Here is a 25992-nt window from a genome sequence, read left to right on the forward strand (position 1 = left end):
TGGAAACTTCTATCATCGCCAAGGAACTCCTTGTTCCCCCCTGATGATTGATATAAGCTACAGTCGTGATGTTGTCCGACTGAAATCTGATAAATCCGACCGAAGCCATGTCTGAAGAGCATTGAATATCGCTCTTAATTCCAGAATATTTATCGGTAGGAGGGCCTCCTCCTGAGTCCACAAACCCTGTGCTTTCAGGGAATTCGACTGCACCCCAGCCCAGTAGGCTGGCGTCCGTTGTCACTATAACCCACGCTGGCCTGCGGAAACACATTCCCCGGGACAGGTGATCCTGTGACAACCACCAAAGAAGAGAGTCTCTGGTCTCTTGTTGCAGATCTATCTGAGGAGATAAATCTGCATACTCCCCATTCCACTGTCTGAGCATGCATAGTTGCAGTGGTCTGAGATGCAAGCGAGCAAACGGAACTATGTCCATTGCCGCTACCATTAGTCCGATTACCTCCATACACTGAGCAACTGACGGCCGAGGAATGGAATGAAGAGCTTGGCAGGTGGTTAAAATATTTGATTTCCTGACCTCCGTCAGAAAAATTTTCATGTCCACCGAATCTATCAGAGTTCCCAGGAATGGAACTCTTGAGAGAAATAAGAGAACTCTTTTTCACGTTCACCTTCCACCCATGAGATCTTAGAAAGGCCAACACTAAGTCTGTGTGAGACTTGGCTAGTTGAAAAGTCGACGCTTGAATAAGGATGTCGTCTAGATAAGGCGCCACTGCTATGCCCCGTGGCCTTAGGACCGCCAGAAGGGACCCTAGCACTTTTGTGAAGATCCTTGGCGCCGTGGCCAACCCGAAGGGAAGAGCCACAAACTGGTAATGCCTGTCCAGGAAGGCAAACCTGAGGAACTGGTGATGATCTTTGTGGATAGGAATGTGTAGATACGCATCCTTTAAATCCACGGTGGTCATATATTGACCCTCCTAGATCATTGGTAAAATAGTCCGAATGGTCTCCATCTTGAAGGATGAAACTCTTAGGAATTGGTTTAGAATCTTGAGATCTAGAATTGGTCTGAAGGTTCCCTCTTTTTTGGGAACCACAAACAGATTGGAGTAGAAACCTTGTCCCTGTTCTGCTTTCGGAACTGGACAGATCACTCCTATGGTAAAGAGATCTTCTACACAGCGTAAGAACGCCTCTCTTTTTGTCTGGTTTACAGACAACTGAGAAAGATGGAACCTCCCCCTTGGAGGAGAATCTTTTAAATCTAAAAGGTACCCCTGGGTTACAATTTCTACGGCCCAGGAGTCCCGAACGTCTCTTGCCCAGGCCTGAGCAAAGAGAGTCTGCCCCCTACTAGATCCGGTCCCGGATCGGGGCTACCCCTTCATGCTGTCTTAGTGGCAGCAGCAGGCTTTTTGGCCTGTTTACCCTTGTTCCAAGCCTGGTTAGGTCTCCAGGTTGGCTTGGATTGAGCAAAGTTCCCCTCTTGCTTTGCCGCAGGGGAAGAGGAAGCGGGACCACCCTTGAAGTTTCGAAAGGAACGAAAATTATTTTGTTTGGTCCTTGACTTATTCGACTTATCTTGGGGAAGGGCATGACCCTTCCCTCCAGTGATGTCTGAAATGATCTCTTTCAGTGCAGACCCGAATAGGGTCTTACCTTTGAAAGGGATGGTCAAAAGCTTGGATTTAGATGACACATCAGCCGACCAGGACTTAAGCCATAACGCTCTACGCGCTAAAACTGCAAAACCTGAATTCTTTGCCGATAACTTAGCGAGATGAAAAGCGGCGTCTGTAATAAAAGAATTAGCTAGCTTAAGAGCCTTAATTCTGTCCAGAATATCCTCTAGTGGGGTCTCCACCTGAAGAGCCTCTTCTAGAGCCTCAAACCAAAAGGCAGCTGCAGTTGTTACAGGAATAATGCATGCAATAGGTTGAAGAAGAAAACCTTGATGAACAAAAATTTTCTTTAGGAGACCCTCTAATTTTTTATCCATAGGATCTATGAAAGCACAACTGTCTTCAATAGGTATAGTTGTACGCTTAGCCAAAGTAGAAATAGCTCTCTCCACCTTAGGGACCGTTTGCCATGAGTCCCTCATGGTGTCAGATATGGGAAACATTTTCTTATAAACAGGAGGGGGAGCGAACGGAATACCTGGTCTATCCCACTCCTTAGTAACAATGTCGGAAATCCTCTTAGGGACCGGAAAAACATCAGTGTAGACAGGAACCCCTAAATATTTGTCCATTTTACACAATTTCTCTGGAACTACAATAGGGTCAAAATCATCCAGAGTCGCTAAAACCTCCCTAAGCAATAAACGGAGGTGTTCTAGCTTAAATTTAAATGCCGTCATATCTGAATCTGTCTGAGGGAGTAATCTTCCTGAATCAGAAATCTCTCCCTCAGATAGCAAATCCCTCATCCCTACCTCAGAACATTGTGAGGGAGTATCGGATACGGCAACTAAAGCGTCAGAAGGCTCAGCGTGTGTTCTTAACGCAGAGCTACTGCGCTTCCCTTGCAACGCTGGCAGTTTAGATAAAACCTCTGTAAGGGTAATATTAATAACGGAGGCCATATCTTGCAAGGTGAAAGAATTAGACGCACTAGAAGTACTTTGCGTCACTTGTGCGGGCGTTACTGGTTGTGACACTTGGGGAGAACTAGATGGCAAAACCTGATTTCCTTCTGTCTGAGAATCATCCATTGCCAAACTCAAAATATGTTGTCTGCAAGTTATAGACATATCAGTACAAGTGGGACACATTTTAAGAGGGGGTTCCACAAAGGCTTCTAAACAAATTGAGCAATGAGTTTTCTCAATGTCAGACATGTTAAACAGGCTAGTAATAAGACAAGCAAGCCTGGAAAACACTTTATTTAATGAAAAAAACACAATTTTCAAAAAACAGTACTGTGCCTTTAAGAGAAAAAAAGGCATACACAAACTGCAAAACAGGTTAAAATAGCTTCAAATTTTCTGAAATTTTTACAGTGTACCTATTAAACTTTAGGAGGATTGCACCCCAAGTAAATAAACAATGCACCCCCAATTAACAAAACCGGATTACAAAATGTCTAAAACCGGTTTAAACCCCTATTAGCACCTTGCCACAGCTCTGCTGTGGCCCTACCTGCCCTTAGGGAACAATAGAAAGGTATTAAAACTTCGATTAGGCCCTCAGGATGAATATCAGGGCCTCAGGAGAAGTTTCTTGCTGCTTGCCAGTAGAACTAAATGCGCAACAGAGGCGTGAAAATAGGCCCCGCCCACCACACTCGATGTGGCTGGGGCCTACCCAAATCCAAAAAAAACCTTGCCTGAAGCCATGTGGGTTATAATAACCCCAATATAAGCCAAATGAACCCTCTGCAAAAGTCCCAATAAAGAACGTTACTCCCAGAACACCCAAACGTTTGTCCTTCCAATTTCACATACAAACTGAGTGCCCAAAATAAATAAACAAAATAAGCCCTTAATGCAAGCTAGTAAAACCTCTTAACCCTAGGATTACTGCTTCCCCTTCCCCTAAAGGGGATACTGTCAGCCTTTCTGAGTTAACACAGTCTCTGTAGAAAAATGACTGAACATACCTCATTGCTGTATAACAAGAACCGTTCCTCACACTGAAGTTTTCCTGTACTCCTCAGCTCATGTGGGAACAGCAGTGGACCTTAGTTACAAATGCTAAGATCATCATCCTCCAGGCAGAAATCTTCATCTATGTCCTGCCTGAGAGCAAATAGTACAACACCGGTACCATTTAAAATAACAAACTCTTGATTGAAGGTAAAATAAAAACTAACAGTTTAGCACCTCTTCTCTTTACCCTTGCTGCTTAGAGCCAGCAAAGAGAATGACTGGGGGATGGAGTTAAGGGGGAGCTATATAGACAGCTCTGCTGTGGTGCTCTCTTTGCTACTTCCTGTCAGGAAAGACAATATCCCACAAGTTAGGATGAATCCGTGGACATGGTACATCTTGCAAAAGAAAAACAGTACTGCAGCGTTTCTATATCTCAAAGGAGAGGGAGGACACAACTGTGGTGTTTATATTCTCTGTGTTATGTTTAGCATGCCATGTGGTGGAGTATTTCCCCAGTCTCAGTGCTCTGACTCACCATTTGGCAGGGATTAGACCGAGATCTCACTGCGTGCTGCACAACCGCAGCAGCTGTTTCCTTGCGCCCGGTATTCAGGCTCGATTGTATGTGGCCGGCTATTTTGGCAGGTTCCCCGCTTTGCTCCTTGGACAGGGACTGTTTATATGCTAAGCCTGCCTTACTGGGTAATGCATGCAGAGCGGGTGGCTGCGGCCTATGTGGACGGATCTTCCGTAGGTGGTGGATCACAGGAGCGGAAGCACTGTTTAGCTGTTTGTTGAGTGCTGGTGTCCCCTTGGTAACCGGGATCAATATAGACGCATAAGTAGCCTTTTTTTATACTTTTTTGTGCATTTGGGCCCTCTTTTAGCTCCGGAGCTCTAAGCTACAGCGGCCATTAGCACATGTGCGATTAGAGATTTTAGTAGTGCTAAACTATTCCCTTAAAGTGACAGTCTAGTCAAAATTACTTTAAGAATTCAGATAAGGCATGCAATTTTTAACAACTTTCACAATTTACTTTAATCAAATATACTTTACTTGGGTTCTTTTGACAAAATACCAAGATAGACTCATGCCAATTTCTAAGCCCTTGAAGGCTGCCTCAGTGCATCTTGACAGTTTCAGATAAAGCACTAGTTTTATCTGTCAGATAATGTGCTCACTGCCGTAGTTAAATGTATTAGTCAGCACTGAAATGCAAGTATGTCAAAAGAACTGAGATAAGTGACAGTCTGCAAAGGCTTAGATACAAGATAATCAGATTTAATTTTTATATATGGGGAAAAACACCATCTTTTTAAACAAGATTTTGTAGACTGTCCCTTTAATGTGGTTATTTCAACAGGTATTTAAAATGACATTGGTTTCTAACCTTCATCCAATAGCGTATATTTATATTTTCACACCTTAACTGATCAGGGTTCCTTCCCCCTCCCCCCCATTCCTTTTAACCCAGTAGCATGTGAACAAGACTCATGCAAAATATTCCAATAGTTTGAACTATTTTAAGCTACATCCACTTTACACTAGGGCTGCAATAACTAATTGATAATAATAGATTATGAAAATAGTTGTCAACGAATATCATAATCAATTAGTTGGTCTGTGCACAACATCATCTGCTTCACTCCAATGAGCTCCTGTTCATGGTATTGTTTTACGGTTATGCACTTAGCATAAAGTATGTCGACAGACGTTTACTTCTCACTTTTTCAGGACAGTATAAGTTTACAACTACTCCAGGCTTATGTGCAAGCCAGAAATAAAAAAAAAAAAAGTGATCATTTGGATTGTTTATATTGAATCAGGCGTTTTGGGACTATGGTTTTCATTATATAGTGCCGAGCTTGTTATTTACACCTAACCCTAGATTGATGGGAGTTATTTGAGTTGATGTGCACTATAATTTGTTTGCACAATTATTAGCTGATCACTTGCTATTGCTGATTATATGTACATAAGGCGTTGTCCTATTTATATTCAGTCTTTATACACACACACGTTTATTTGTAATATGTACCAAATTCAACCTCTATAAGTATATATTTGTTATTTTAAGATCGGCCTAGATCTAACCTTATAGCTTGTTATTTACCATTCCATTTAGATATTTAAGATTTTTATGTTAAAATGAAGTCCATACTTTAAGAGGCCCCTTCCATTGGTGGAGAGATAAGATAAATATTGCACCCTGGTAAAATTAGCAAAACCCTACTTATATCATCTCAATGCCTTCTCTGCTGCAGGCAATATAGCTGCAAAAAGAGAGCCAGTCTCAACCAGGAGCATTTGGTCATGTTGTCATTTTTGCATTTCAATACAAAGTTTCTGAAAGAGTGAACAGAATGTTGTAAACTGATCATCTACCTCTTTTCAGTTTGTGGTTTTGCTTAATTATAAAAAATGTGTTCTGCTTAAAGTGAAGGTAAACTTTAATGAATGCCCGTTTAAAAATACCATTAACAGGAGCACTTTCATTCTTCAAAGTTTAGAAAGCAGCCGTTTTTTTTTTTAATTAAACAAAACTTTTCACAGCCGGCGCAGCTTTCCCCACCTGGAGATCCTCTCTTTGCATGTCAATTAATAATCCGTCTTCCTCCAATCACATCTTTCCCCCCCAGGGGAGTCATTGCCTGAGGCCAAGCCATGATTGGAGGAAGCCGGGATTAGTCATTGCTGACTTTTAAGAGGATTTCCTCTTTTTTAAGTTTACCTTCACTTTAAAAATTGAACAGTTGTGAATGTAAAGTTTTAGTCTGAAGTTTATATTTGTAACACTCAGTATTTGGATTTTATTTAAAAATAAGAATTTTTTATTTATCCGATTAGTCAAACAAAAAATGATTAATCGATTATGAAAATAGTTGTTAATCGCAGCCCTACTTTACACAAAAGCTCCAAGGCTTTAAAAAAAAAAAAAAAAAAAAAAAAAAACACACAAAAGCAGTTAACCTTTTAATTTCATTTCGAATGTAACCATATAAAAACCATAAGTTATGAAACATTAACAATGGGTAGCTTTTGAGGCGTTATTTGGACAAAATTAAAAAAGGACCCTTCCATATAAAATTTCTGAAAGGTCTTACAAAACAAAAAAAAAATACACATAGCACAAAAATGCAAATAGTTTCCCTATCCCAACTCTTCTGGGTTGCATAAACATGTGGTTCAAAAAAAAATATATATTTTTTTTTATATTTATGCATGGATACAAACTTGGCAAGCTGAAATTATTACTTCAACCTATTGCCTACATAAGCAGTCCTGAAGTCATACTAGAAGTATTATTAGATCTCATGGGCGTCCTTCACTGATAAAATGTATAAATGCTAGACTAGCAGTAATTTAGGAATTCTAGACAGGATACGAATTCTGAAACAAACCCAGTTCATTGCATGAAGAAATGGGACACAAGTGACAGTGCAATTCTTAAAAGTTGCAAAAAAGTTGTTAGAGCCTCTCACTATGTATACAGTTAAATCCAGTTTTAATTAGGAAGAGAAAAATCCCAAGCCTAGGACACTGGATGCCACAGCCAATGCTTTAGTAGAGCCAAATTTACATAACACTGGTCAGAGGTAAAAAATAAATTCTCTTCCTCTTAGTGGCTAGCAGCGGGAGGTAAAAAACTTGTATGCTATATGTAAATAAAACCACACAGCTAAATGTATACATGTGTTGTGTTTAGGTTCTCAGGCTGGTCAGCTTCTGGACATTAACGCATTCTGTAATCTGTAGAACATGACAGCTCACAGAGCTGACCCTTGAAGTCAATATCAACCGTAAAATCCAGGTCACGCTAAAGATTGAGGGAAAAAAAAAAAAAAAAAATTTAGATGTTAGCCTTTAGTATCAGGCAGAGATATAGAATATCAATATAATTTATTGATATTGATATATATATTTTACTTACATTGTTTTTGGCATTTGGCTTCATGCTTATGGTACCAAATATCTCCTCTCCAGTTTTAACTGTGAGGTAGTCTTCCATATAGAAAACTGTCTGCTTCCAGTGAGTATAGGGGGACTCTGGACCTAAAAAAAAAAAAAAAAAAAAAAGTCAAGTCACCTTTTAGAATAGTCCCACAGAATTAAGACTAAAAACCAAAGTTAACACTAATTAAAAACCACCACTTGTTAACATGGGGGGGCGACACAAACTTACTTGTTGAGAATCCAGTCCTTTTATGACAACGTGTAAATTCTATGTTGAAGTAAGCAACCAGGGCATGGATGTAGTCATTTCGCTTCACTTGGAGGCAGAAAGGAGATGTAAAGCTCAGGTCATCAACTTTCACAGTATAAATATCCACTTCCTAGAGTCAAGTATAAATAATTAATAAAGACAGCACAGATCCCATGCTTTTTTTGGTATTTTTAAAAAGGTGTACAAACCTTAATGAGACAAGAATTTGAAACCAGCTGCTTGGGGTCAACAACATCAACGAGAGGCTCCTTAATAGCTACATCCTTTATGCATGACATATCAAATCCATAAACATTCTCCCACCCTGCAGGGGGAAAAAAAAAATTACACACTTTTTTAAATGCTTTGCAAGGCATCTATGTGCAGCAACCAATCAGCAGCTACTGAGCCTCTAGATAGGCATTTCAGAAAAAAAAAAAAAAAAAAAAGTAACAAATTGTGTTTTTAAAACTGCATGTTAGTTCTAAAGCATGAACAAATTGGGTTTCATGTCCCTTAACTATTCTCAATGTCATGCTTTCCCAAAGGTTTTGGGCAATACTATCTAAGATAAATTGTTTTTGTAGTTCTCAAAACTGAATGTGTCTGCAGAAACATGCCCATTCACAAGGTAATAAAGGGATATGAAAAAAAAAAAAAAAGTGATTAAAACAACTTCCAATATACTTCTGTTAAGACGTACTACTTTGTTCCTCTGACATTCTGTGTTGATACCTAGGTAGGAAACTACATGACAGGAAATGGTGCTGCCACCTAGAGCTCTTGCAAAATTGGCTATAAAATGCTCCAGAAACAGGCAGGTTCCTAAACTTATTGTACATGCTTTTCAACCAAAGATACCAAGAGAATGAAGAACTTAGTGGAAGTAAATTACATGCTCAGAATCATTAAATATATTTTGGGTTTCATGTCAAGGGGACAATCATTAAAGAACTTTTAGGTTTTAAAGCATAACATTTTCAGATTTACTTTTATTAAATTTGCTTAATTTACTTAAAATTCTTTGGAGAGCAATGCTCCACTGGGGCCTAGCTGAACATTGGGTTAGAGTGACAAGCAGCTAGCTCACAGTACTGCATTGCTTTGAGCCTACCCCATGTATAACTTTCACAATGGATACAAACGGAGCAAATTAGAGTTGAAAATGTTCATTGCATGTTTTTTCCTTAAAGGGACAATACGCATATGCTAAATCACTTGAAACTGATGCAGTATAACTAAAAAGCCGACAGGAAAATATCAACCGAGCATCTCTATGTAAAAAAGGAAGATATTTTACCTCAGTCTCCTCAGCTCAGAGTAAGTTCTGTGTAAAAAGTTACTCAGCTGCAGGTAAAAAAAAATTAAAAGAAATGAACAGCAGCCAATCAGCATCGCTGAGGTCGTGAACTTTTACTGTGATCTCATGAGATTTGACTTAACTCTAATCTGAATAGGGAAATATGAGTGTCCGAGGCTCATCCTTTCAGCTCTCCCAGGACAGACACACTAATATGCTGCTTAGAAATCCTTTACAATGGGGAGGTGGCTACTGAGGAACTTGAGGTAAAATATCTTTTTTTTACATAGAGATGTTCAGGTGATATTTTCTAGTCAGCTTTTTACAGCTATGCTGCATCACTTTCAAGTGTTTTAACATTTGGGTAGTATGGCCCTTTAATCATGAAAGCTTAAAGTGATACTAACCCCACATTTCTTTTATGAAATGGATAGAGCATGCAATTTTAAACAACTTTCTAATTTACTCCTAGTTTCTCTTGGCATCTTTATTTGCTAAGCAGGAATGAAAGCTTAGGAGTCGGCCCATTTTAGGTTCAGCACTGGTCGATTGGTGGCTAAATTTTTAGGATGTCAGTAGAACTGGCAAAATCCAATAGTTCTCAAAAACAGAAGGAAACAAAAATAGCGAAGCTTTATTGCAAATAGCACATCACTGATTAAAATAGTTTCCGTGGCAGATAATCTCAACTCCCAAACAAGCCAAAAATACTCACAATGGATCTTGTAGTCTTTGTACTGCCTATCTTCAATAGCAGTTACATAAAGAGTAGCACGGTCAGGGAATATTAGACCATCTGGTGTCTAGGAAAAAAAAAAAAAAATCTGTTAGCCATTGCTGAATTTAACGTTTATGAAAGCATTTACATTTCTTTACACTAAAAAGCTGCAATCTAATGATCAGAAAGTGAAGTGATTCTATATAGAGTCAGGAGCACAAGATATAGGTATTAATGACTAATAAGAGTTGGACGTTTTCCACACAAAGTTGTTTATTCATCTGCTGCTGTTCCGATTAGTGTATATATGTAGTTTACCAGGTGACCCACCACTTACCAGCCATTTGTCCCGTGCATATATGACTGTGTTCAACATGGACTCGTAAAAGAGGCAATATCCCATCCACTCGCTGATTATTATGTCAACTTTTTCCACTGGAAGTTCTACTTCTTCCACCTTTCCTTTAATAATTGTAACCACTAAAAAGATATCCAATATAGCATTAAATTTAACACAATGGGGGGGGGGGGGGGGGGCACAAAAAAAAAATAATTCACCCTGTTATACATACCATGATCTAGCTTGTTTGCCTTTACAATCTTGATGGCATAGTCTGATATACTTGAGCATTCAATCTGAAAGAAAATGTGATTTATTGTCACATCTAGGGGCATTAAACACTTTCTAGATAGTTCTCTATTGAGTTTAAGAAAAAGCTCCTTACCCCAATGACCTTCTTTGCTCCAGCCTTTGCTGCAAACATGCAGAGAATTCCTGTGCCACTTCCCACATCCAAGACTACCTTATCTTTGAAAAGATGTCGGTTGTGAAACATTGAGTTTCTGTAAGTCAGTGTCCGAACTTCATCTTTCAACATTTCCTGTAATACATACATAAATATCAGAACCTATATAGTTTCATCATAAGGGCAAAACTACATTGATGACAGATTATTTACCTCATGAATACCAAAATGTGCATACGAATCAAAGTAGTAGTCCTTTGAAGTCATTTCTTCAGCAGATGGTTTCACACTGCTTTCTGGCTGAGCAGAAGACACCTATAGAAACATTTTTTAAAAGAAAAAAAAAAAAAGTTCATAAAAACTTAATTCAAATTGTTAGAAGTCAAAATATTTACAGTCAGAAAGGACAAGGCTATGTTAACATGAGTTATATTTAATCAATGCAATCATGCTCTACATGTAGATTTTTTACTAAAAAAAAAATGCATTGAAACTTGAGGGGGGCTGTAATTACTTTACTATAGCAAGATAAAGTATCACACACATCTAAATTATTTCCACTAAAAATGTATATTTTTAAATCAACCATTCACTATAGAATTTTAAAGAAAATCTAACAGCCAAAATTTAAAGGGAGAGTTAAAGGGGACAGGCAACACCAAAATTAATAATATTTAAAGATAAATAATGACTTTACTACCCATTCCCCAGCTTTGCTATATTAATATACTTTATACCATTTAAACCTCTAATTATTTGCATGTTTCTAAGCCACTACAGACTGCCTCTTATCACATGCTTTTTAATTAGCTTTTCACAACAGGGGACTCATAGAAAACATTGTTCCATCACGCCCATGGGTTGTGAAAACATTGTTCCATCACGCCCATGGGTTGTAGCAAACCCAGCACTAATTGAATAAAATGCAAGTCAATAAATAGCCATGTGATAAGGGGTTGTCAGAAGACTTAGAAACAAGGTGATCACAGAGGTAAAAAGTGTATTACCATAATTATGCAGAACTGGGGAATGTGTAACAAAGGGATTATCTTTTGAAACAAACTTTGAGTTGACTATTCCTTTAACTATTTTATTCTTTAAAAAAAGATAATCCCTTTATTATTCCCCAGGTTTGCACAGCCAACATGGTTATATTGATATATTTTGAACCTCAGATTATCTTGTACCCCCTGATCACATAGCTATTCTCTATAGACTTGAATTCTAGCCAATTACTGCAGTGTCAACTACAACTCCCAGAAGAGAGCACAATATTATAGATATGGCCCACATGGATTAGCAGTCTCGTTGTGAAAAGGGAATAAAAAGCATGTAATAAAAGAATCTTTGTAGTGGCTCAGAAACAGGCAGAACTGTAGAGGTTTAAATGTTATAAAGTTGATTAATATAACAATGCTGGTTGTGCAAAGATGGGGAATGGGTACTAGTAAGGAGTCCTCTTTTAAACAATTTGTGTTGACTGTTGCTTTAAGATAAGGTCAGAAATATACATGCCAGTCTTTACAGTGCCTGGGTAAGTCTGTAGTGGAAGTAAAATCACATCTTAAAACTCTATAGCAAAGTCGGCCAAAATGCAACTATTTATGCATAAAAGGATATTTACATCTTCAATTGGAGTCCGTAGGCTCATTCCATTGGCCAACTTGGCTACAAAGTTCTAGGAAAGAGTAACAGACAAATATTAGCCTTTTAATAAACCAATACATTTCTGCAGTGCATTATACTCCCTTCAACAAGTGATCTATGAGCTCCTAAACGTTAAATGGGCAAAATAAATCACTAACGTTCAAATATATATTTATTACTATATTTAAAGACAATTGTGAATATAAACATCTCAAAATGAAAGCGCTTTGCGCAGTCAGTTGTTACTGTGCCTACATAGAAATGTATCTAGTTTACAAATAATAAAACTAATGTTACACATAGTATCAATTTAAAAAAGATACTACACAAAGAATGCGTGTTCATGTGCAGAGGCCAGAACACACGTGGGCCGCCCCCTGTTACAAGGCCGCCCTTTGTGCTACCGGCATGTGGGCGGGGGATGAGAAACTACATGAACACGAGGAGCGCGGGTGTAGGCACCTAGGCCTGTTCCATTCTTAATTCACTTAGCCTGTCTCAACGGCCGCGTACAATTATTATCTATATTAAACAGCCGCATACAGTGAGTAACTATACCACTGATAAAAGTAATTGTTTAATGAATATTACTAAATAGCTAGTGAATTAGTTGAAGGCGGTAGCTAAGGAATCAACTGCATTTCTTTATGTTTAAGGGCATTAATAAATTAAAAACTAAATGATACTATTATTAATAAACATAATACCCCAAGCTAAATTTCTTACCACATCATTTACCTCCATAGTCGCGTCAGCCATCTTGCAGCCTCTCGTTCTCTCGACCACTACACAAGAAGCCTAAAGATGGCTATACAGGCTTCCAACTAGAGAACTGCGACATGCGTGGTCCGGTACACAGTATATATATGGCCCAGTAAAACCCCGCCCAACTTTTTGCAATCGCCTTGCGCCGTCCGCGCGTTTTTCCTGACGTTACGGGTTGGTTGCTTTACTAGAGCTCCACCCCTGTTGCTGTGATTGACTTCACAAACCGCTGTGCTACCTATTCCTAGTGTGTTTTCGCTTATTTATCTAATTCTAAACGGGATGAATACCCCAGTAGTTTTTTTGTGGCAAGGTTTGAAATCCATATAGAACGAGGATCCAAAAGAGAAAATGTACTTTCCATACTGGATTTACGATACTATACAGTTATAACACCTTGCGTAGCACGCCGTCAGTATCCATTAAAGAAAGATGCGATCATGAAAACAAAATGTAGTTTTATTTATGGAATATCAAAATTCAACTTTGCTGGTTCAGCTCAAGCATGATATTTAATATATTCTTTAACGTCATCCTATTTCTCGGTGTTGTTTATTAGAAAGCATACCTAGATATGCCCCGGAGAAGCAATGCCTGGGACCAGGTGGTTATTGGTGCCTCTTGTCATTGGCTCACACGTTGTGCTACAGCTAGGTCCCAGTATTGCATGATTGTTGCTCTAAAGCGTTTTCCCTTCAAAGGGACAGTAATGTTAAAATAATACATCTATGTAAACGGCAAACCAGAAATAAATAATCACAATGGCCACAAACAGAAAGGATGAGGATACCAGCTGCATTGTGCATAACATATTTTATTGTGAGTTTCAATGTTTTTGTTAATTTTCTTATTTGTAAGATTGTAATAAAAAATATTTTCTCAATAATTAAAATATAAAACAACTAAGTTTCTAATTATGGTCCTCAATCTTCTCAATGTACAACGCTGAAGTGGCTGTGTATATCATAACACTTGTTGAGTGTTGAGTACCATGAAGCAATAATAATAATAATAAAAAAACTATACACCAGCATAAAGAGTTACAATTTACATGCAGAAAAAAAGGAAAAATACTAAACCTCTCTGAATTTCAAGAATGGAGTGTCCAAGAGGAAAAAGTAAAAATATATTAACTACACAGCTTCAAATATATCTTCAATATATGTGTGTTGGCAGCAACTGGGTTAAATGCTGAATCATATGCAATACTGTACATCCATAACTCTCTCTCTCGCACTCTCTCTCTATATCAGAGCTTTCCAAACTTTTCATATTGGTGACACACTTTTTAGACCTACATCATTTCGCGACACAGTAGTTGAGTTGTACTAGCAAACAGGAGGTTAAACTAACTTGTTTTAAGAGATACGGACACATACATAAGTTATATAATAACAAAATGTATTTACAAGTAACACTATGTATGTGCAAGAATAAAAAAAAAAGTTTAATAACACCAGTAGCTACTTACTATTTTAATGGGATGTATGAGGTTGATGGGATGAACAGTTTCTGAATATTTAGTGGAATATTAGATAAAGACACTCACATTTCATCATCAAGCATTTTTAAAGGGACAGTCAAGTCCCAAAAAAACTTTCATGATTTAAATAGGGCATGTAATTTTAAACAACTTCCCAATTTACTTTTATCACCAATTTTGCTTTGTTCTCTTGATATTTTTAGTTGAAAGCTAAACCTAGGAGTTTCATATGCTAATTTCTTAGACCTTGAAGACTGCCTCTAATCAGAATGCATTTTGACCACTAGAGGGCATTAGTTCATGTGTTTTATATAGATAACATTGAGCTCATGCATGTGAAGTGACCTAGGAGTGAGCACTAACTGGCTAAAATGCAAGTCTGTCAAAAGAACTGAAATAAGGGGGCAGTCAGCAGAAGCTTAGATACAATGAAATCACAGAGGTAAAATGTGTATTATTATAGGTGTGTTGGTTATGCAAAACTGGGGAATGGGTAATAAAGGGATTATCTTTCTTTTTAAACAATAATAATTCTGGTGTTAACTGTCCTTTTAAGCTTCCACTTCCTATCCATATAGAGCTGGAGCAGCAATGCACTACTGGGAGCTAGCTGCAAAAAAAACACTTTGACTTCTGACTTCAGCTCAGCATTTAAGCTGCTGCCCTAGTCTGACTGACTACTGCCCACGCTGCAAACGCACTGCTATCCCACTCACTGACTACACATGCAGTCACAAACCAATTGAGGAGACTACGGCCTAGATTTGGAGTTCGGCGTTAGCCGTGAAAACCAGCGTTAGAGGCTCCTAACGCGGGTTTCTTACGCACTCCGGTATTTAGAGTTTATTTACCGCCACTCAAAATACACCTAACGCTCACCTTTCTACCGCCACCTCAGACCCAGTAGTAAACATATACCGACAAAAAAAACATCCACGAATCACAAAACAAATATTACACAAAGTACACTTACACTCATACAAACACTACACTATCTTTATTTTTCATATTTTTTTTTTTTTCGGTAAAATACAAAGGATTAAAGTTGCGAGATCTCGGGTGTTTGAAAAAAATCCACACAAATCCATTTTCCCATTGACTTACATGGACATACGGGAAAAGACCCTCATATACCTACATCTAACTAATAACATTATCACAAACATACACTCATCGATGCATACAAACAATATACACCACATGACATACACAAAATATTTATTTATTACAAAAAGAACACGATTTAGTTACTTTTTCACACAAGCTCATGACGTCACTCACTTTACGAGGAAAACCAGTCTTAGAAATTTTTTTTTATAAATCTTTAGAGCCTCCATTGACTTCTATTGGGAAGACGTGCTCGTGCACGCGAAACCCTCATTTTCCTAACGCACGCAAATAGCGTAGACTGAAAAACTCCAAATACCAGCGCTAGAAAATACATGATTTCATGCGTTAGACACAGCTATGATAAATAGATCAAGAAATGACTATTTCCCTATGGTGGACTTATGGTTTTTAATTATTAAATATTCACAACACCATAAATTTGTTTCACACTTTTAGATTACATCAACTACAAATCCACATCACTAGTAACACATTATTATTTCTATAAAATTACATTTAAAATTAAAATAAAATTCAATACACATTTCTGGATTCACAAACACTACACAATGGGAAACACCTCTCATTTACCTTTATTATTGCATTTCAGTTATTCAACTCATATGCTTGCAGCAACTGCATATTTACATAAGCTTAACACATAATCACTCATGGATGCACATATATTACTTTTAACATTCACTCATACATGTGCATTCAAATGATGGTGGACAAACACATTACATTCTCTACAGGAATCACAAAACACAACATATGGATTTGACGGTACTTGTAACATCATTATTCCATCACAATAAACCATTAGGAATTACCTACAAAAAATACATCATTACACCAGATTACAGATGTCACTTTATGGGAAGGAACAACAATGCCAGACCGCTATATAGAAGTCAGCATATGTGGGACACAATCACAATATATACGTACATGTACATAACACGTATCACCCATCACGCAACCACAAAGCACACATTTAGATTTTATTCAGCACACAATAACAATGTAGCACAATACAACAACACAATGAGGATTTCACAACTACATAGGCAGGTTAATAATATCATGACGTCATTAGAAGATTCAACCATACACATCACAGATTCACCACTGTACCGCCCCTTTAGGAACTTTAACACTCAATACTACAATACAACATATACGTAAACCACACTTTTGAACAGCATTATTATGGAGATTTCAATGGGACAATTAAGAAATATTGTCAGATCGCAAATCAATTATATATACACTACTACAGATGGCAGCCGGAAGTTATTCAGTATTAGTGCCATTTTTATGGCACGCATACAATATTGTCAGATCTAAAATCACTTATATATATAATACTACAGATGACAGCCGGAAGTTATTCAGTATTAGTGCCATTTGAATGGGACGCATACAATATTGACAGCTCGGCAATCACTTATATATACAATACTACAGATGGCAGACGGGAAGTTATTCAGTATTAGTGCCATTTTAAATGGACGCATACAATATTGACAGCTCGGCAATCACTTATATATACAATACTACAGATGGCAGACGGGAAGTTCTGAATTATTATTGCGATTTGAAAGGGACGCATACAATATTGACATCTCGGCAATCACTTATATATACAATACTACAAATGACAGCCGGAAGTTATTCAGTATTAGTGCCATTTGAATGGGACGCATACAATATTGACAGCTCGGCAATCACTTATATATACAATACTACAAATGACAGCCGGAAGTTATTCAGTATTAGTGCCATTTGAATGGGACGCATACAATATTGACAGCTCGGAAATCACTTATATATACAATACTACAGATGGCAGACGGGAAGTTCGGAATTATTATTGCGATTTTAAAGGGACGCATACAATATTGACAGCTCGGAAATCACTTATATATACAATACTACAGATGACAGCCGGAAGTTATTCAGTATTAGTGCCATTTTAATGGGACGCATACAATATTGACAGCTCGGCAATCACTTATATATACAATACTACAGATGACAGCCGGAAGTTATTCAGTATTAGTGCCATTTTAAAGGGACGCGTACAATATTTACAGCTCGGCAATCACTTATATACACAATACTACAGATGACAGCCGGAAGTTATTCAGTATTAGTGCCATTTTAATGGGACGCATACAATATTGACAGCTCGGCAATCACTTATATATACAATACTACAGATGACAGCCGGAAGTTCTGAATTATTATTGCGATTTTAAAGGGACGCATACAATATTGACATCTCGGCAATCACTTATATACACAATACTACAGATGACAGCCGGAAATTATTCAGTATTAGTGCAATTTTAATGGGACGCATACAATATTGACAGCTCGGCAATCACTTATATATACAATACTACAGATGACAGCCGGAAGTTATTCAGTATTAGTGCCATTTTAATGGGACGCATACAATATTGACAGCTCGGCAATCACTTATATATACAATACTACAGATGACAGCCGGAAGTTATTCAGTATTAGTGCCATTTTAAAGGGACGCGTACAATATTTACAGCTCGGCAATCACTTATATACACAATACTACAGATGACAGTCGGAAGTTATTCAGTATTAGTGCCATTTTAATGGGACGCATACAATATTGACAGCTCGGCAATCACTTATATATACAATACTACAGATGACAGCCGGAAGTTCTGAATTATTATTGCGATTTTAAAGGGACGCATACAATATTGACATCTCGGCAATCACTTATATACACAATACTACAGATGACAGCCGGAAGTTATTCAGTATTAGTGCCATTTTAATGGGACGCATACAATATTGACAGCTCGGCAATCACTTATATACACAATACTACAGATGGCAGACGGGAAGTTCGGAATTATTATTGCGATTTGAATGGGACGCATACAATATTGACAGCTCGGCAATCACTTATATATACAATACTACAGATGACAGCCGGAAGTTATTCAGTATTATTGCGATTTTAAAGGGACGCATACAATATTGACAGCTCGGCAATCACTTATATATATACAATACTACAGATGACAGCCGGAAGTTCTGAATTATTATTGCGATTTGAAAGGGACGCATACAATATTGACAGCTCGGCAATCACTTATATATATAATACTACAGATGGCAGATGTTACTTTATCGTTTACAAACAATGTTGCAGCAACATTGATCGATCACATTATACACAACTATGCACTTTCATTCATGTTAGCCTGGACGTGTGCTTGTTACTATAACATCGCGTTTAAGAAATATTGATTACGCATATGAACATGCACTGTATGTGTGATATTTGACACTTTCACATTGAGATTTATTGGCGGAAAACAACATTTCAGCCAAAAAAATACAACGCCCACTTTGAAAGCATTCGCGCCGCTCACATACAAACAGGTGAATACAATCAGCAATCATTACAAACTCAATACCATTGGACTAATCGTACTATAAATCCCCCAAACAACATGGCCAATGCATCACTTGTGATCCACATCAGATCAAGTGCTTACCTTGTTACGCTGTTTTGAAAGATGGATGACGATGACATGGTAGACGCTGCTGGTGCTGCTATTGGCGAACTAGCTGTTGGTCGAATCAGGCAGCCTCGGCGGCTCAGACCGAGACGAAGGGGTCGTCTGGTTCGAGGTCCTCGTGTCTACAGGGTGAGACCCACCTTGGAAAACATGAGCGACTTTGAGGTTTTTGATAAGTATCGGCTCGATCGCGAACAGCTCATTGGCCTTTACGATCTTCTTAAACCTCATTTGGAGCCACGTATACAAATAAGGACTGCTGTTCCCCCCATGAGTAAGATGCTAAGCTGTCTATACGTCCTGGCCTCCGGGAGTTTTCAATCCGGAGAACTGTACATGCATGGCCTGGCTCAAGGTACATTCTCTGTGGTGTTTGATAACTTTCTGGACGCCATGGTACGTATCAGTAAGCATTACATAGGATTCCCACAGAATGATGGTGATTGGAGGCGCCTGAAGCTGGAATTCTTTGATATTGCTCAATTGCCCAATGTCTTGGGAACCATAGATTGTACCCACATTGCGCTGCGTGCTCCAATTGATGACTTGCCCTTCAGAAATCGCAAACATTTTCATAGCCTCAACGTGCAGTATGTTTGTGACGCACGGATGAGGATTATGCATGTGTATGCAAATTTTGGAGGGGCTTGTCATGATGCCCGCATCCTCTCTCTGTCGTCCCTGTGGAGCCAGTTTGAGGAAAGACAAATGCCCCCTGGTTATCTCGTTGGTGAGTATTTGTGCTCAACATGGTTAATTATTTTGACAATTGCCCCTGTATTTTTTAACTGTTAGCGTCATGTTCAGCTATAGGATTAAATTTAACCATTTGTTATTTACCGACGCTAATGTCTAGTTTTATTTAAATGCAGATATGTAGCATGTCTTACCTTAAGTGTTCAGATAGATAATGCAATGTAACCATGTAGTTAGCATTTTACACAAGGTTTTTTTTCAGAACAATACGCATATGTAGCATGTCTTAGCTGAAATGGGAAGATATTATCTCATGCAATTTAACCCTGTCATTGTCTCTTTCTGCTAATGTCTAGTTTTATTTAAATGCAGATATGTAGCATGTCTTACCTTAAGTGTTCAGAGAGAGAATGCAATGTAACCATGTAGTTAGCATTTTACACAAGGTTTGTTTTCAGAACAATACGCATATGTAGCATGTCTTAGCTGAAATGGGAAGATATTATCTCATGCAATTTAACCCTGTCATTGTCTCTTTCTGCTAATGTCTAGTTTTATTTAAATGCAGATATGTAGCATGTCTTACCTTAAGTGTTCAGAGAGAGAATGCAATGTAACCATGTAGTTAGCATTTTACACAAGGTTTGTTTTCAGAACAATACGCATATGTAGCATGTCTTAGCTGAAATGGGAAGATATTATCTCATGCAATTTAACCCTGTCATTGTCTCTTTCTGCTAATGTCTAGTTTTATTTAAATGCAGATATGTAGCATGTCTTACCTTAAGTGCTCATTACCCCCTTGCGTAGCCCGACTGATGTGTCTGAGGAGCGCTACAATAGGGCTCATAAGAGAACCAGGGCGGTGGTTGAAAGGATGTTCGGGCTCCTGAAGATGAGATTCAGGTGCCTGGACCGTTCTGGAGGAGCACTCCAGTACAACCCAAAGAAGGTGGCTAAGATCGTTGTAGCCTGTAGCGTCCTGCATAATATTGCACAGCGGGCTGGGATGCTGCAGGCCGTCCCGGTGGACAGAGACCTCCTCAGAGATGAGGAGGATGATCCTGTTCTAGAGGGGGAATTCCAGGACGAGGGACTTGATGTCAGAGCAGACGTCATCAACCGCCACTTTAGACGGTAAAGAATAGAAGTTACACTGGAGTATTTTCAATAGATGTGAACTCTATGGAAATGACAAGTAGAGAATTGTGCAAACATGTTAGTATTGATCAAATGTTAGAATAATTTTTAATTTTCATAATATAGGTGATGCTCTGGGCATTGGGTCCTATAGCGAGTCTTTGCCACCTGGTTTTTAAAGAGGACATCAGATGGTAAGTAGAAATGTATGGACTGTTGCTGGCATGATTTGTACACAAATACATCATATGGCATACATTTTCAAAAATAGATTTTTGTTTACACATTACTTAAAATGTACATAATCAGAAAGGGATACTCTAGAATGACTATGGTTCAATGTCACACAGAGGTTTTTTCTGCTCAATATGACTCATCTTCACACTTGATAGAAAATAACACAGGTTCATACACAGGCTTAGTAAGCTAGTGACAGATATTTATTATGAAATGGGGGGTGGGAGAGGGGTACAGAACTGATTCACACACTTGTATGAATTTTTTTGATAAAATTTCTTCCATTAGGGAGATGACTTAATCTAAAGACTGAAAGGGAACAATTTGAAGCCTGACAGTGAAGATTGCCCAGACTGACAGTGGGGAAAAAGCCAAGATTGAAATTGAAGTATACCAATGGGATCATGTCTGGCATTATCTTTCAATTCTGCTGACCTTGAAAACCATACAAAGACATGTTCACATGGTAAGTGCAAACTATTTGATAGAATAAGGCTGTGGAGACATCCTATTGGAGACACTTAGATGATTTTCTATTTTGTAGATGCTATTTCCCAGTCCTCTATTTAATGAACTGATGAATAAGACACCTATTGAAGATCAACTGTTTACCCCTGAATTGACTTTCAAAGACCATGCATTGTCCAGGTTGGTGTACCAATGCATGCTAGTGAAGACTGTAGAATATTAGTAGCTTACATACATTAGTCATATTTAGTTGTTAATTAGATATTTATGGATCACAATCAGACACTTAGATGATTGTACTTTTTTTAGATGGTATTTCCCAGTCCTCTATTTAATGAACTGATGAATAAGACACCTATTGAAGATCAACTGTTTACCCCTGAATTGACTTTCAAAGACCATGCATTATCCAGGTTGGTGCATGCTAGTTAAGAATCACATGAAGAATGTTGATTATTGTTAGCTTACATACATTAGTCATACTTATTTCATCATTAGATATTTAGGGATCACAATCAGAAAAAGGAATACATATTATAGTTGATATAGAGGTATTTGAATGGACATGAAATATTAGATTTATGTTCAGCATACATATATTGTTGAAATGTGATATACATTATTATGTATAATTTGAATTTTGGATATTTAAATAGAATTTTTAATCAACAATATAATGGTGTATGTATTTCATTAATTTTAAATCAATTTAATGATTATCTTTAAAAAATGTTGATCAAAGTTAGAGCATAGACACCATATGATTTTAAATGTATTTTATGAATATTTGACAACGTGTGTATTAACTTTGTTCCATTTTTATTATTTGTCATTTCAGATTGGCATCTGATGACTTCCAGGAATATTTAATTATTTTCTATTAAATATATTTTTACATGTTAATACTAAACATTTTATTATTAAATACATTATTTTGAACAGATTCTACTAAATATCAATATAATCTGTAAATAAATAAAACTTGGACTCCCATGACTGGTAGTTGGCTATTTGACAAGCACATGCATAAGATAAAATAATGCATTAATATTAGAAAATAAAATGCTTCCGAGAATATTAAAATATATTTTATAACATTAATTGGGGAGTCAGATTCTTCAATGCTTTTATATTGAAAATGTATATATTAAAATTATTTAGGATATGTAGTAAAATTTTAATTGTTTTAACATTTAATAAGGTGAAGTGGTTCAATTACATGAAAGTGACAGTGTTGTTGAATGTAAAAATAATTGTATAAGATCATGTATCTTCCTTAGGTATCTCAAAACATTATTAGAAAAATTATTTAAATTATTACATTTATAAATGGTAGGTCATTTAACTTGATATTTTTCAAAAATTAGTTATTGGATGCCAGGTTAATCTATGTCATTTTCTAGTGGAGTCATTTAACTATACTTAGTAATATTATGTATTTATTACAATCTTACCTCTTGGGTTAGACATCAAATATCTATATAGAATGTAAATTCCCCTTTTGTTTATTTTGTCAATGTTAAATCAAAATACAAAATGTTTGGGTCCTTAAAGGGACATTCACAAAGTATATTTTGTATAGATTTTTACAAATATCATACAAGAATTTAAACATATTTAGAAAGTACTATAGAATTACATTCAGTCTTTAAATATACTTGTTAAAATAAAAAAAAAATGCACATATCTTAGTCAATGATATAACGCATCTATATGCAAACAACAATCAGCATCAAAATAGCCTATGTAGAGATGTATTTAATCCAAGAATATATATAATTACAATATAATGATTGAATAACAAAACATATTAAGTTGTTCAAATATAAGAATATTATACAAAATGCATACATAACATATAGCTTAATGTCCCTCTACGCTGAAGGCTAAAAAAGACCTCATTTAATAAATATATTTCAGTCAGTGTGTAAAACAATCTAGAAGTTAATCTAAATTTGCTTTACTCATATGTTAGACTCATTTAGCAAAAGGAAGGTGCCTAGGTTTATGATATTTTAAGCATTATTGTGAAATGTTTATTTAAAGGGACATGAACTCAAAATATACTTAAAGGTAGACAGTTAAAAAATTAATGATTTATACATTCTGAATGAGTATTCTATTTGAATCAACTTTAAAACTTGTCTCATATTATGAATGCTCATTGTGATGTTGCTATCATTACTTTAAAAATAAGGCAGTAAATAGCTAATTTATTTGCTTCAGTACTCTGGACAGAACTTGATTGTTTGGAATAATTGATGCAACAATCGTCAAGGACAACCCAGGTTTTTATTAAACAATTGTCCGTAATATAAAATATCATTATTGATTTGCAAAGAAACATAACAAGATAACTGTTAACATTTGATAATCGGATTAAATAATAAAGTTGATTAACATTTCATGCTCAATCACCAATGCTAAATTTGTTTGGACAGTGTCCCTTTAAGAGATTTAAAGAGTGTATTTACTTATCTTCCTATCTTGACATACTTTGCTTGAAAAGCATATCGAGATCGGCTCAGTAGATGAAGATTGGTGGATGCACAGAGATGCCTTATGTGATTGTCTCAACCATGTGCATTTAAATTTCTTCTGTTGAGGATATATAAATACTAAGGGAAAATGATTTACATTTTAAAGTCTAAACAATCTTCTATCTCTACAGATCATTTGATACAATTGTTTGTAATGTCTCTTTAAAACTAAAGACGCCATTGCACAATAACATATATGAGCACTTCAGACAAATACAAGCTCGAGGTTTATTTGCGAATAACAAAGCTGTAGTTTAATATTTATAAACAGATTATCCAAGTTACTGACATTCTAACCTGAATTTTAACATTAATAAATATTGCGTGGGAAACGCATCTTGAAACACCAGATTAGCATCTTTAAACATTAGAGTCTAATGTCACGCAATAGCACACAATCAATGTGCATTATAAAGACATTTAATAGAGCAATGTCAATACTTCACAATAAATGTATTTAAAGAACAATAAAGACATACAATATGAAATGTGTATTTGTATTAAAGAAACAGACCGTTATTAAACCGAGAAATGTCTACAACATTAATAATGTGACAGTATTAGATTTTAAAGAGTATTTAATCATTAATATTTAACGGATCACGGATATTAAATCTGCGTAACACATATCCGCATGACAGGCCCATGAGTTACAAATAAGTCTACATGAAAAATGAAGTAACAGCACCACCAAGCGGTATGTGTAAGGAAGTTACTAAGATATGAAACATTAAGGAACGGCCAATCAGAGTTCATCACACAAACACAACTTGAGTCAGGATGGTCTCACAGACATTATAACAATATTTCTAACTTTTATCCAATCAGATGTACAGATAAATTGTCCCATGGTGCATCTCATGTTTACTTCACCATATAAAAGTCCATTACACGTTGCCATCTTTGTCAGTTCTCTAATGCCTGCAGGCAGTGTTATATATTAATATTATTATAATATATTTAGTAGCCAACCGAGCAGGCATGTCAGTTCCCAGGTTCACCAAGGAGGAGAGCGCTGCACTGGTCCACGCCGTCAAGGACTTTTATCCCCAGCTGTTTGGGAACAAGAGGAGCTCGACAGATGCGCCTGTTAAGAAGGCCCTCTGGGAGTCTATCACCAATGCGGTTAGATTGGTGTGTGACGTCCAGAGGACCCAGGATCAGATCATGAGGAGATTCGGAGATATGAGGTTGCGTTTATCGAAAAAAGTAAACCTCATAAGGGACTGGGTACAAGCCCGTAAAAGAGGGGGCCAAAGAAAGGCCCCGCGGAAACTGTACCTACTCCCTTATGAGGTGACTTTATGCGAGCTCCTCAATCTCCGGGTCCCCAAAAGATTTAGATCCTCGCCATCCTCGGCCTCCTCTTCTTCCCTCCCAGCTGCGGGATCTGAAAGTCCTGACGCGGGGGACAGGGCAGATGCTTCTCCGTCCGGTGGCCTGGGAGGAGATGATAGAGAATCTGAACCAGGTAATTATCCAACTTCATATAATATCTTTTTATTTTTTTTTATAATCAAAAAATGTGTATATAGTCAGATACTAAACCTATACAGATCTCACAACATACACTACATATGATGTTTAGATATCTGATTTTAGATTATTGACACATGAAATAGGAATGATGTTTCTTGCGCTCTACAGAATATGCGTCACAGAGCGGAAATGTAATTTCTCATCCACGTTAACATGGGTTTGCGGAAAGTGGCATTGCTTTATACATGTTGTTCAAATGACGGATGCGTAATTCCGCTTGGAATCATTGCGCAATGATCGCGAAAATGGCAT

The 25992-nt window shown here is 37.1% G+C and overlaps 1 protein-coding gene across 4 annotated transcripts; it reads right to left on the minus strand.

Annotated features, from left to right (window-relative positions):
- Positions 1–6526: 6526 nt before the first annotated feature.
- PRMT1 (protein arginine methyltransferase 1) lies at positions 6527–13040 on the minus strand. Of its 4 annotated transcripts, none has more exons than XM_053690839.1 (11): positions 12920–12996; positions 12159–12212; positions 10748–10849; positions 10514–10669; positions 10361–10424; positions 10126–10268; positions 9786–9873; positions 7980–8095; positions 7750–7900; positions 7498–7619; positions 6527–7383 (listed from the first exon to the last, which is right to left on the minus strand). In XM_053690839.1, the coding sequence occupies exons 1-11, from the start codon at positions 12938–12940 to the stop codon at positions 7300–7302; spliced, it is 1101 nt and encodes a 366-aa protein (XP_053546814.1). In that variant the 5' UTR covers positions 12941–12996; the 3' UTR covers positions 6527–7299. The 4 variants fall into 4 exon arrangements, with proteins under 4 accessions (XP_053546814.1, XP_053546813.1, XP_053546816.1 ...); XM_053690838.1 differs by having other exon boundaries at positions 12908–12988; XM_053690841.1 differs by lacking the exon at positions 12159–12212 and having other exon boundaries at positions 12920–13040.
- Positions 13041–25992: the final 12952 nt, after the last annotated feature.

This window comes from Bombina bombina, chromosome 8 (genome assembly GCF_027579735.1).
Source record: "Bombina bombina isolate aBomBom1 chromosome 8, aBomBom1.pri, whole genome shotgun sequence".
Classification (NCBI taxonomy): domain Eukaryota; kingdom Metazoa; phylum Chordata; class Amphibia; order Anura; family Bombinatoridae; genus Bombina; species Bombina bombina.